This window comes from Barbus barbus, assembly GCF_936440315.1.
Source record: "Barbus barbus genome assembly, chromosome: 6".
Classification (NCBI taxonomy): Eukaryota; Metazoa; Chordata; class Actinopteri; order Cypriniformes; family Cyprinidae; genus Barbus; species Barbus barbus.
In genome coordinates, this window is record NC_136734.1 from 3,754,488 (window position 1) to 3,767,048 (window position 12,561).

The 12,561-nt window shown below is 38.4% G+C and overlaps 1 protein-coding gene across 1 annotated transcript; it reads left to right on the forward strand.

Moving 5' to 3' along the window:
* The first annotated feature begins 481 nt into the window (after positions 1–481).
* On the forward strand, positions 482–7,650 carry LOC306871002 (serine protease FAM111A-like). The gene is made up of 5 exons (XM_079418642.1): positions 482–576; positions 2,162–2,247; positions 2,419–2,481; positions 4,778–4,843; positions 5,389–7,650. The coding sequence occupies exons 2-5, from the start codon at positions 2,197–2,199 to the stop codon at positions 7,090–7,092; spliced, it is 1,884 nt and encodes a 627-aa protein (XP_079274768.1). The 5' UTR covers positions 482–576; positions 2,162–2,196; the 3' UTR covers positions 7,093–7,650.
* The last annotated feature ends 4,911 nt before the right edge of the window (positions 7,651–12,561 follow it).

The following is a 12,561-nucleotide window of genomic DNA, read 5'->3' on the forward strand; positions in this document are numbered from 1 at the left end:
AAAAATCAATAATTTTGGTTGGCTATTGCAAATATAGGCTACCCGTGCTACTTATGAGTCTTGTGCTCCAGGATCACATCTATATTATATATTTTAAATTTGCAGTTAGATTAATGTACAGGACACTTTGCTTAGTAATACAATTTATTTTATAGTTCATTTTCATGCATATTTGTACATATACCCCCGGTTTCACAGACCAGGCTTAAGCCTATCCTAGACTAAAATGCAAGTCTGAGCTGCAACTTAAAATAAATCAGTGCCTTTGTTTTGTCTCAAGATGCACACCAGTAATGTTTTTTCTAAGCACGTTCATAAAAATGTCCTGGGGACAGAAATCCGGTGGAATGGCTCCTATTTACTTTTCTAAAAGTAACCGGACTGGACAGGAGACTTTAATATAAATGGACTGTACACCAGCAGGTGGCAGTAATGCAACAAATCGAACTGCCGTAAAACCCCAAAGAAGAAGAAGAAGAACAACTCAGATGATCCATATTTGAAAAACTGCGGGAAAAGGAAACGGACGACACACACGTTCTTGTGCTTCATTTAAACTATTTTAACTCACATAAGGTAACATTTTAACACAATCTATATATATATATATATATATATATATATATTAGGGCTGCACGATTATGACAAAAACCATAATTATCGATTATTCCCTTGAGATTGTAATTGTGATTATATTTTAACAGATTTATGCCATTGTTTGAAGCTGCATGCCATATTTTTATATAATAATGTATGTATATATATAAGGCTGAAAACACTCCTTTTATTGCTTTTCTATAGCATTGAGTCTCAAATGTCAACTATTTGGTTTATTCTTTAAACAAAAAGTAAAATTATGCATGGTATAATAATGTTATACTAAAACTAAAAGAAAAAAAAAACAGACGAAATTTCAAATTACAGTAACATTTTACAGTACACTTTATATTATCAGGGCTCCAGACTAACATTCGCGAGCAGTGGCATCAGCATTTGGTAGCACTGAACATGTAATATTACAAGTTTAGTCTCTTAGAAATGCACATTAGCAGAGCGGGCGGGTGCGGGTTTAAGAAAACAGTCCCGCGCAGGGCTCTACGACGGGCTACTTTAAATACCGGGCTCCCGCGCAATGTTCTCTAAGCTGAGCGCACGAGCGACCGCGCAGGAGAAATAATGTGCCTCGCGCACACATAAATGAGTTGGGACGCTGTTTGATTGAATGCCGCCAGTAAAAGTGAAAGAATAGCAATGCTCGGGCAAACCGCTCTAGAGCTGATGTCACGACAGAGTTAGAAGCGGTTTACAGGTTTCAGAACGATGTGAGTCGCTGTAAAAACTGAATACTTCAATAGTTGCGGATGTGAAATAAAACGTCCTCATGTATTAAAGAAGAGTGGCTTGATTAAGAGCTGGAAATATCGGAGGATGGGCAAAGAACGATAACAAAGACATATACAGTGCACACAAGCGTATTGTACAAGCTACTGCATAACGATGTTTAGACAATACATATAATGAATTCATGCATGACGGCGATTTAAACCTAATTTACTTCAATAAAGATAAATATACATGCTATTCTTGTCATGAGCATCAAGGTGTGGGGGCGCTGCGGTGCAAATTCATTCCACTCATGTTTAATACGTTAACTCAAAGATTCGTAGACAAATATAAACGTTGGATTCAACATTGGCCGTAGATCTGTGCGCGCAGTCCTTGAAATCCATTCTGCAGTTTGCATCATATAGCCACCATGGCAAAAAGAACACAAGGTAGTTTAATGGCACGACCGATTCACCTGCTGCAAGCCCAGTTAGCACACCTCCCGCCGGGATGACAACGCAAGTAAGACATTGCAAGTCCACGCGCAAGCGCACGAACCCATAGATCCTATAGCCCACCTGTGTGTGGCAGCTTTCGGTTTTCAAATGTTGTAAATAGGAGAAAATGCTTGTTGTGACTTGTCTGTGAAGGAAAGAAAGAAACTTACATTGTCGTGTCGTGTATGAACATTAAAGGTGGTAAACGCTATGACACCAAAGTTGTTTGAGTCAGTGATGTTTTGGGTCGAATCACTTTTGCAATGTCTCGAGGCGCATTAGTGACTCGGAGCTGAGCGGCTTGCATGGCTCATCATTTGCATTTGTCCTCTTCACAGAAACACTGCCAGCATCACACTTGATCATCATCGCCATGAAGAAAATTAAGGATATGAAGAATAATAGCATTATGAAATACTTTAAGGTGACAAAATGCAAAACTTTAAGAAGCATGGATTATACATATTATTTATAAAAAAAAAAAAAATCGAATTTCTTAGCTTGGCTATTGACATTTTTTATGTTGAACATTGTATTTAATTGTTAAGCGTTAGTGTAAATGGTTATGGTAAAGATTGCTGAATGTCTATTTCAGAAAAAGCAGACTGACAGCAACAGTGGAGCCAGAATGGCATCACAAACTGCTGACAATGCTCCGGTAAGGTCATGATATTTGAACAATAATGATTCGGATCAAAGAAAGTTTTGCGGTAATTGCTCATGTATGTCAAAAACGGCCAACGAAGACATGCAGGCCATGTAAATTTCACTCATTTAAAAATAAAAATACTCACCTATGGAACACAAAAAGGTTTATCAGAACATTCACAATGTCTTTAACCATATAACAGAGGCATCAGAGACATTCGGTTGTCAAGCTAACAAAACAGAAAATAGTCTATATTGCTGGTGCACTATATTTGCAGTCTTCTGTGTGAGATTCAGACCAAAATATAAGCAATTATTCCAATAATGGTTTTGCATATACAGCACCCTCCAAAAGTATTGGAACAGTAAAGACAAAATTACTGTGTTGGCTGTGGAGTCAAGACATTTACAAATATGATTAAAAGATGAACATGAGACAAAACTACAGAATGTCACATTTTATTATTAGCCGTTTCAACACATACATGTTTTACCAGCTAAGAAGTTCAGCACTTTTAGAGTTTCATCCCTCTATCTGATGGGAGCATAAGTATTGGAGCAGTTGCCTCTCAGGTCTTTCTAAGTGATCAGCTGTGTCCTGTTGCATTAATTCTTCAGATATTAAAAGCAGGGAATGTGTCGTATCAGTTATATCCATTACTTGTGCATTCTGAATCTTGCATTCGATGATGACACACAAACCAGGATGAAGATGAGGGAGGTGACTGAGAGAAAAGCAAGCAATTTGGATGCTAAAAGAAAAGAGGAAGTCAGTTAGAGCTCTAGCAAAAACAAAGGGCATGGAGAAATCAAGAGTTTGGAAACCACCAGCGACACCAGCAACCAACAATGACCTGATCGGCTGAGAAAACAACAGTAGTTGATAACAGACAAATCATAAAAGCTGTGAAAATGAACCCTAAAAGACATGTCTGTAAATCACCAACAACTTCCAGAAAGCTGGGGTGATGCTCTGACAATCTACTGTCCTCAGGAGACTTTGACACAGAATTACAGATGCTACACAGCAAGATGCAAACCTCTGACCAGCACCAAACATAGAAAGATTAGAGTTTGCAAAAAAGCACAAAGGTGAGCCAGAAGAGTTTTGGAACTGTGTTTATGGACCGATGAGACAAAGATGAACCTTTATCTAAGTGATGGGAAAGCAAAAATGTGGAGAAAAAAAGGGAACGGCAATGATCCCAAGCATACAGCCTCATCTGTAAAGTATGGTGGAGGTGGTGTCATGGCATGGGCATGCATGGCTGCCTCTGGAACAGGCCCTCTCAACTTTACTGATGACTTAATGTATGATAACAGTAGCAGAATGAATTTGGAAGGGTACAAAACCATCTTGCCTTCCAATATTCAAGAAAATGCCACCAGATTCATTGGGAAGTGCTTCATATTGCATCAGGACAATGATCCAAAAACCCTGCCAGTTCAGTCAAGGAATTTATAAGGGCAAAGAAATGGAAAGTCTTAGATCGCCCAAGTCAATCTCTAGATTTAAATCCGATTGAACATGAATTTCTCCAGCTGAAGAGGAGAGTAAAGGCAGAAACTCCCCAAAACAAGCAACAATTGGAATTGGCTGCATTAAAGGCTGGGAAAAGCATTTCAAAGGATGAGAGCAAGAGTCTGGTGATGTCTATGGGTCACAGACTCACTGCTGTGATTGTGTGCAAGGGATCTGCAACTAAATAATAGCTTTTAATCTTTTATATCTGCCTTATGTTCAACTGTCCCAATACTTATGCTCTCATCAATGAGTGAGATGAACTCTAAAAGTGCTGTTCTTTTTATTTGGTAAAACATGTATGTGTTGAAACGGCTAATAATAAAATGTGACATTCTGTAGTTTTGTCTCATATTCATCTTTTAATCATATTTGTAAATGTCTTGACTCCACAGCCAACATAGTAATTTTGTCTTTACTGTTCCAATACTTATGGAGGGCACTGTGTATAAAGATTTGAGTAAATAACTAATTTCAGTCAGTTCCTCACACAAAGCTAATGTATAGCTTTAGAAGACTTGCATTACAGCAAGTATCTACCTTTTTCCACTATGATATTCATGTTTTTATTTTAATTTGGGCATCAGAGCACATCTTGAGTGAAATGTTACAGAAACTGAGAATCTTTCATGCTTTGAGTGTACTTTTGTTTAATTATGCATGGTAGTATTATAAAATTCAATGCCATTTTGATAAATGCCCTAAATTGTATTATAGTCAAGTGTACTTAATAATTATTAATAATACATATGCTATTTTAATGTTGCTACTGCCATTGTTCTAGGAAAGAAATCATACAAGCAAGAAAAAAGAAAAGGGGCTTGGAACTAATGGACATGATTCGCCAAAGGTTTGTTGCATTCTGATATATCACTGAATAAATTATCTATTGGTGCTGATGAAAAGGTTTGTGTCGAATTTCTCTACAAAAAAGTTCTGGAAAGACTTGTTGGCAGCTTTAAAATTCCATATTGCTCTTTTTGCTGATCGTTATGATTTACAATATAAAAAATGATAGTAAAATATGGTAAAACCATGCACATTGGTGATCTCATATTAGCAATTTGATGACATTTTGTTATTTAGGAAAGAATAAACCATTTTTGTAAGAAAGAAGAGGGACGATCAAAAAGTCATCTGCAACAGTTATGAGACTAAAGACTCTACGTAAAAGTCCATGTGTTGCAACATTCACTTGATATCAGATTGGAAATCAAAAGCTTGTGTATACAAATTAAATGTGGAAATTTGTTCTTGTTGTTATTTGTATACATTACAATATTACTCAGTATTGCTAATCATTAAATGGACGTTCTTTATTCATAACGTTTTAAGTAAATGCTTTATTGTAAGTGTATTATTGTTTCACTTGTTTGATTCTTATCACTTTCACAGAGTGCTGAAGGGCAAAGACACACTTTTAATTTCCGCTACAGATACAAGAAACATGCCGTGTCGTGTGATACATCCAAGACTGTGCTTGATGCTCTTAATACAAACAAGATTTTCAGTAAGATTAGAAAAGACAACAAGGATAAAGAAATAGTGATCCGGAGATCCAAAGGAGCAGTTCCTAGAGCGGCTGTGAAGACTGATTTCCCCTGCTGTCTTATTAAAAGAGATGAGCTCTTAGATATAACCTTCATCAAAAATAATGGAAATGTTGCTACAAAAACAACTGGAGGGCTTTCATTCTCCCGTGCATCAGAAAACATAGTAACTTTTAACATCAAAACAAAAGGAGGGGATAAAGTGAAACTTTTAATGAAAAACAATGCGCTGAGGTTGAAGGTTGATGATGTTTGTGTGTACGCGTTCAAAGACGACAAACTGAAGGCTGCTCTGCGGCGTGATGGGCGATTCAACGATGTCATATTCAAGAAACACTGTGTACTTTCTGAGTTCGGGAGCGAGACAATCCATCAAATGTCAAGCACTGTAGAGCATCTTGATGGAAAGCATTTTGAGATCATTGTTATCGGTGACAAAAAACCGCCAGATAGCCAAGACGATGTCTTGAGTGATGTCAGTGCTGAAATGAATGAAGCTTCAGCCGCTGATTTGAAAGAAAATGTTGATCCTAATAAGCATCAAGAAACGCAAAAGAGAGAAAGAGTGAAATCCACAAACACTTCAGCTAAATACTGTAAAATAAATTACTCCGAAGAGATTCGAGAAATTCTGTGTTCACAGTTTAACGATATATTGGAGTTAATGCAGCGAGAAAAACTAAAGAAGAACTCTCTGTTCCAAAATTTCTTCAGAGCAGAATATGATAAAAGCGTTCAGAGTTTCTCTGAGGTGTATAAAATAAAGCAGCTCATGAGACTCTCCGACTCTGTGTGTCAGATTCGAGTGGAGGGATCCGCTAGAGGAACTGGCTTCTTACTCTTTGGGCGATTTGTTCTAACTAACGCACATGTTGTTAGGGATTTTCTTGAGTCTCCAGACAAGCTTTCTCCTACAAAGTATTTAGAAGCGGCATTTGATTTTGAACGTCTGGACTCAAAGGTGAAGCTGGTGCCAGTCAATAGACGGCTTGCTGCTTACTGTTTCATAACAGATGCTAATAATAGCCGACTTGACTTTGCTCTTCTTGAACTGGATGATGCTGATGAAATTAAAGGCCGTCCTAGATTGCTCAGTCGATATGTTCATGGCCCCCCTCGTAACCGTGGTGGGATCTGCATTATGGGACATCCAGATGGTGGGATTAAGAAAGTGGACCCCTGCTTAATTGTTGAGGATCTACAAGAGGCTGGATATAAACACATGTCTGAGAATGTCAATTTCATTCAGATGATCACAAAGAGGAGTTTAGAAGATAAATGGGCTGTTTATGGAAACCAGATTAATTATAACTCTTGTTTCTTTCATGGATCTTCTGGCTCTCCAGTTTTTGATGAGGACTGCTATCTGATTGGTGTGCACACCGGTGGATATGTGTACCCAGGAGAAAGAGGTAAAACTAGAAGCTTTGTGGAATATGCTTATTCCATGCCACCCATTCTGGATATGATCAGAGCACAGGCTAAGATAAAAGGTTTGCATGACGTCGTCAATATCTTAGAAGCCCACAGCAATAAAAGCAATGTGTGAGGGATTACAGAGCAAGAGAATCAGACCGACTGTGAGATGGAAGATTCTGATTGAAGTGTCCACGTCGCCATTTATTTGGGTAGCATGACTGCAATGGCTTCAATTCTTATTTTTTTTCAAAGCCTTTTACAAATGCCTATGCGTTTTCACTTTTTTTTTTTTTTGAGATGTTTAAAAGCTGAAGTTACACTCTCTTTCTCTTATTTTTGATCAATGTAAATACATGCATCATACAGGTGATAGTGGGTTCATTCATTTGGTTGAGACTAAAAATACATTTACAATTCATTCTTTATTTTATTTTATTTTTATTGTTATTCATACATAAGTGTTCATTTATCCATACGCACTCATTTGCAGCTTTAATGTTTATTCGACTTACATATATTATTTTATTAGTATGTACCTTGTGTGATTCATGTATTGTTTTGATTGCTCACGTTGAGAAGCGTCTAGGATCTTGAGTTTGTTGGGTCTGAAAAATGTTTTGTGTATTTCCTGTAGTTAAGAAATAAGAGAACTTCTTTAATAATAAATAATCTTTCTGTTTAAACACTGAATAAATTGTGTTGATCTGTTTTCCAGTAAAACAAGACATTTGGTACACATGAAAGTTATTTTTTTAGTTTAAATCATTCAACTTTGTGGAGAAGACCTACACAAACATTTAAGAGAGAGAGAAAAAAATTCTCCAGGTCCAACACATTCATTAGTTTTCCACCATTTTGAGTTTTTTTTCTGAAGACTATTGTGCAGTTTAACTGCTCAGGACAAACAAGGGGTACACTATCACAAAACAAAACAGTTTTTAACAATTTTAAAGTAACACCACAGTATTAATATTACATTATTAATATTAAACATTACAATATGTCTGCAGTACCAATTACAAATACTGGTATTAGTACCGATTGTGGGACAGATTCCAAAATTGTGATGATTGACATAGTAAAAAGCCATAGCAATGAACAAGACAGAAAATCTGAGGTGTCAGAATAGATCTGACATTTAAATTTGGGGGGCACAAATCACGTTGTGTGTGTGTGTGTGTGTGTGTGTGTGTGTCGGGGGGGAGGGGGCTGCAATCTGATCTCTTGCAGTTGCTGACGCTCGCTAAAGCGTGCAATCGCTTATGTGCGCTGTTTTATCGGTAGGCTACTTTCGCTTTCAAAATCGATCGCGTTCAGCAAGGAGGGGAGAGGATGGAAAGTGGGGGGGCACAGTAACTTGTTTGGGGTGGCACGGCCCGCAAGTGCCCCCCCCTTGGCGCCGGCCCTGCATACTTTCCGTGTTTTATAGGAAATGAACAGAGACATGTAAGCCTAATAAGTGCTGTATCAGACCCAAATCATCACTGCTGCATAGTTAAACTTTTCCAGTTGCCAAATATGTTGATGTAGTGATTACATGCATTTCAGCACGGTGTCGGAGATGTTAGCATGTCTTTAATAAGATCGGTCACAAACATGATCCTTGCACGATCTAATGTGTAGCGTCTTATTAACTCACTGTCATGCATTGTGTGCAACACATTTCTTCTCCCTCTTCATGTTTCGTCCATTTTCTCCACTGCTAAAGAAACTCTTAAGCCCCTTAAAAGTCCTCGTCCGTACTCCTAACAATTTTGGACCTTAAGACCTCTTTTAAGGGTTAAGATGCTTCCTGAATTACTTTTTTCTGTACTAGGATCTTTTCTTTCTATTTTAAGAGGAAACACCCACATTTCTAAGAATTTTCTTAGAATTTTGTTACGAGGAGCAACTCAGCACTAAAATTCTTCATGAATACGGGCCCTGGAGTATTAAATGCAAACTACTTGTTTGTTATTTGTTACTCATTCTCTCAAGAAGAGAAAACAGTCTCTCTCCTCTGTCTCTCTGGAATTTGATGTCCTCCCTGAGCAGCTCCACCAGCTCACCACTCACTCCCTCACCTGTCCCAGGACACTTGCAATCCTAAAGCAGAGCAAATAAACCATGTCTAATTTCAGCAAAAATGTGTGTATTAACTTGCTTACTTTGTATTTTTTAAGTCCTTACCCAGCAAGCTCATTTTCTACAGAATAGTCCTAAAACAAGAGAAAATGGAAACACTTATGAAAAAAATATGGTTTGCAATTTTAACATTAGAAAATATGACACTGCAGGACATGCATACAAAATACTGAAGTGCTCAAGTTTGATAAAAACATTTATAGACAAATCGTGCATGACGTCAAGTCAAGTCACCTTAATTTATATAGCACTTTTAACAGTACAGATTGTGTCAAAGCAACTTTCCAATATCAAAAAAGGAAAATAGTGTGTCAATAATGTAAAATGACAAGATTAAACACTAAATTTTCAGTTAAAGGCATTTGGTTATTGAATTCAGGGACGTCATCATCCACCTCAGTTCAGTCTAAATAGTATCTGTGCAATCAAGTCGACAATATTGCTGGAAATTAAAGGAACACTCCACTTTTTTGGAAATAGGCTCATTTTACACCTCCCCTAGATTTAAACAGTTGAGTTTTACCGTTTTTGAATCCATTCAGCCGATATCCGGCTCTGGTGGTAGCACTTTTAGCTTAGTTTAGCATAGATCGTTGAATCTGATTAGACCATTAGCATTTGGTCATCAAAAATGACCAAAGAGTTTCAATAATTTTCCTATTTAAAGCTTGACTCTTCTGTAGTTACATCGTGTACTAAAACCAACGGAACAGAGCTCACATGTTCTGAGGTTTGTTCTGTTGTCTTGTTTTTTTTTTGGGGGGGGGGGGGGGGGGGGGGGTTGCCTGTTTTTTGACTACGATTGTGTATCCCAATAAAACTGCACTTGGTTCTCTACCTTGTCTCAGAGCAGTATGTGACCGTTTTTATGCAAGCAAAATGAATCTGTTTAGTGACTGGAATCTTCTGTGTTGAGATCACTCAATCACCAAAATAATTTTTTTTTTATTTTTTATTTGAACTTTTTTTTTGCCAGAAAACTCTCACCACTGAGCTCTGCTGTATTATGTGTATGAGATCATGTTATACTCACAGGAATCTGGTACTGTGAGGATCCCAACACATACACACACATACAGACATATTTATTTTTTAAGTATTTTTGAAATAAAAATATTTCCTATTTGTTTATATTTTTCATTAAAATGGTCCAAGTGAAGTTGGGATGCTGGGATCTTTTAGTTTTGGAGCAGAGCTGTTATATTCTACCTCTCTGAGTTCATCTCTGCTCCTGCGGTTTGGCTGGAAGCGGTTCAGACGTAAGGAGACATGATCATCTCCATGACTCAGAACTCAGAGCACATCATCCACAGACACGCCCACTTCCCCTCTCCTCCTCTTCATCAGCGTCACACTCCTCAACTCCAGCACCCTCCATATACCGCACAGACTGTGCATTACAGTAATAAGAATAAGTAAATTAAGCAAGATTAATGTGCTTAGTTGAATTAAAAATAGTCACAGTGTAAATCTTAAAGGTTCTAAAAACAGGATTTAATTTAATTTTTTATTTTGGGGAGAAATGACAAGTTCTCTTTAAGCTTTTCGGCTCAGAAGAGTCTGTTGAAGAGTCCATGCCATACTGTGTGTACCTCTGTGAGGGGGCTGGTGTGTTTATAGTGCAGTGTGTGTCCGATCACGAGGCTGAGTGCTCTGGTGAAGCCCTGAGCCGGTTCAGGATGGCAGCAGAAATACAGCAGCATGCTCAGATAGTCCAGCATCAGCAGAGGTGAGTGTGTGCTCGCAAACAGACTGAAGAAAAACTACACACAGAAATGAGAAAACAACACATTTATGTTTACATATAGATTATCTGTTCAGAACATCTTTTGGAAAACATGATAGTGGAAGTCAAAGTCAAGGGAATACTTAAAAATGAAACGGCACCCATTCACTGCAGAGGATCCATTGGTGAGAAAGTGATGCAATGCTAAATTTCTCCAAATCTGTACAGATAAAGAAACAAACTCATCTACATCTTGGATGGCCTGATGATGAGTACATTTTCAGCAAATTGTCCTTTTTGGGGGTCAAAAAGGACAACCCCTTAAAAGGGGTCAGATCATAAAGTTATTCTTGATCTTTTGAGATATACACTCACCTAAAGGATTATTAGGAACACCATACTAATACTGTGTTTGACCCCCTTTCGCCTTCAGAACTGCCTTAATTCTACGTGGCATTGATTCAACAAGGTGCTGAAAGCATTCTTTAGAAATGTTGGCCCATATTGATAGGATAGCATCTTGCAGTTGATGGAGATTTGTGGGATGCACATCCACGGCACGAAGCTCCCGTTCCACCACATCCCAAAGATGCTCTATTGGGTTGAGATCTGGTGACTGTGGGGGCCATTTTAGTACAGTGAACTCATTGTCATGTTCAAGAAACCAATTTGAAATGATTCGAGCTTTGTGACATGGTGCATTATCCTGCTGGAAGTAGCCATCAGAGGATGGGTACATGGTGGTCATAAAGGGATGGACATGGTCAGAAACAATTCTCAGGTAGGCCGTGGCATTTAAACGATGCCCAATTGGCACTAAGGGGCCTAAAGTGTGCCAAGAAAACATCCCCCACACCATTACACCACCACCAGCAGCCTGCACAGTGGTAACAAGGCATGATGGATCCATGTTCTCATTCCGTTTACGCCAAATTCTGACTCTACCATCTGAATGTCTCGACAGAAATCGAGACTCATCAGACCAGGCAACATTTTTCCAGTCTTCAACCGTCCAATTTTTGTGAGCTCGTGCAAATTGTAGCCTCTTTGTCCTATTTGTAGTGGAGATGAGTGGTACCCGGTGGGGTCTTCTACTGTTGTATCCCATCCGCCTCAAGGTTGTGCGTGTTGTGGCTTCACAAATGCTTTGCTGCATACCTCGGTTGTAACGAGTGGTTATTTCAGTCAAAGTTGCTCTTCTATCATCTTGAATCAGTCGGCCCATTCTCCTCTGACCTCTAGCATCAACAAGGCATTTTCGCCCACAGGACTGCCGCATACTGGATGTTTTTCCCTTTTCACACCATTCTTTGTAAACCCTAGAAATGGTTGTGCGTGAAAATCCCAGTAACTGAGCAGATTGTGAAATACTCAGACCGGCCCGTCTGGCACCAACAACCATGTCACGCTCAAAATAGCTTAAATCACCTTTCTTTCCCATTCTGACATTCAGTTTGGAGTTCAGGAGATTGTCTTGACCAGGACCACACCCCTAAATGCATTGAAGCAACTGCCATGTGATTGGTTGATTAGATAATTGCATTAATGAGAAATTGAACAGGTGTTCCTAATAATCCTTTAGGTGAGTGTAAAAGCTTGGTGTACTACTATGAAAACACACAAACTTCACAATAAATCTTTGCAAAAAGGCCAAAGGATGGAAGATGTAGACATCTGTGACAAAAAAAAAAGAAAGGAAAAAATTGATATGACCCCATTAAAAATCATTTAACCTGCTGCATTACCTTC

Coding starts and splice junctions, on each gene's coding strand:
- LOC306871002 (XM_079418642.1), top strand. CDS start 2,197: ATGAAGAAAATTAAGGATATGAAGAATAATAGCATTATGAAATACTTT. Junction 2,248..2,418: donor GCATTATGAAATACTTTAAG/GTGACAAAATGC, acceptor TGTCTATTTCAG/AAAAAGCAGACTGACAGCAA. Junction 4,844..5,388: donor ATGGACATGATTCGCCAAAG/GTTTGTTGCATT, acceptor TCACTTTCACAG/AGTGCTGAAGGGCAAAGACA.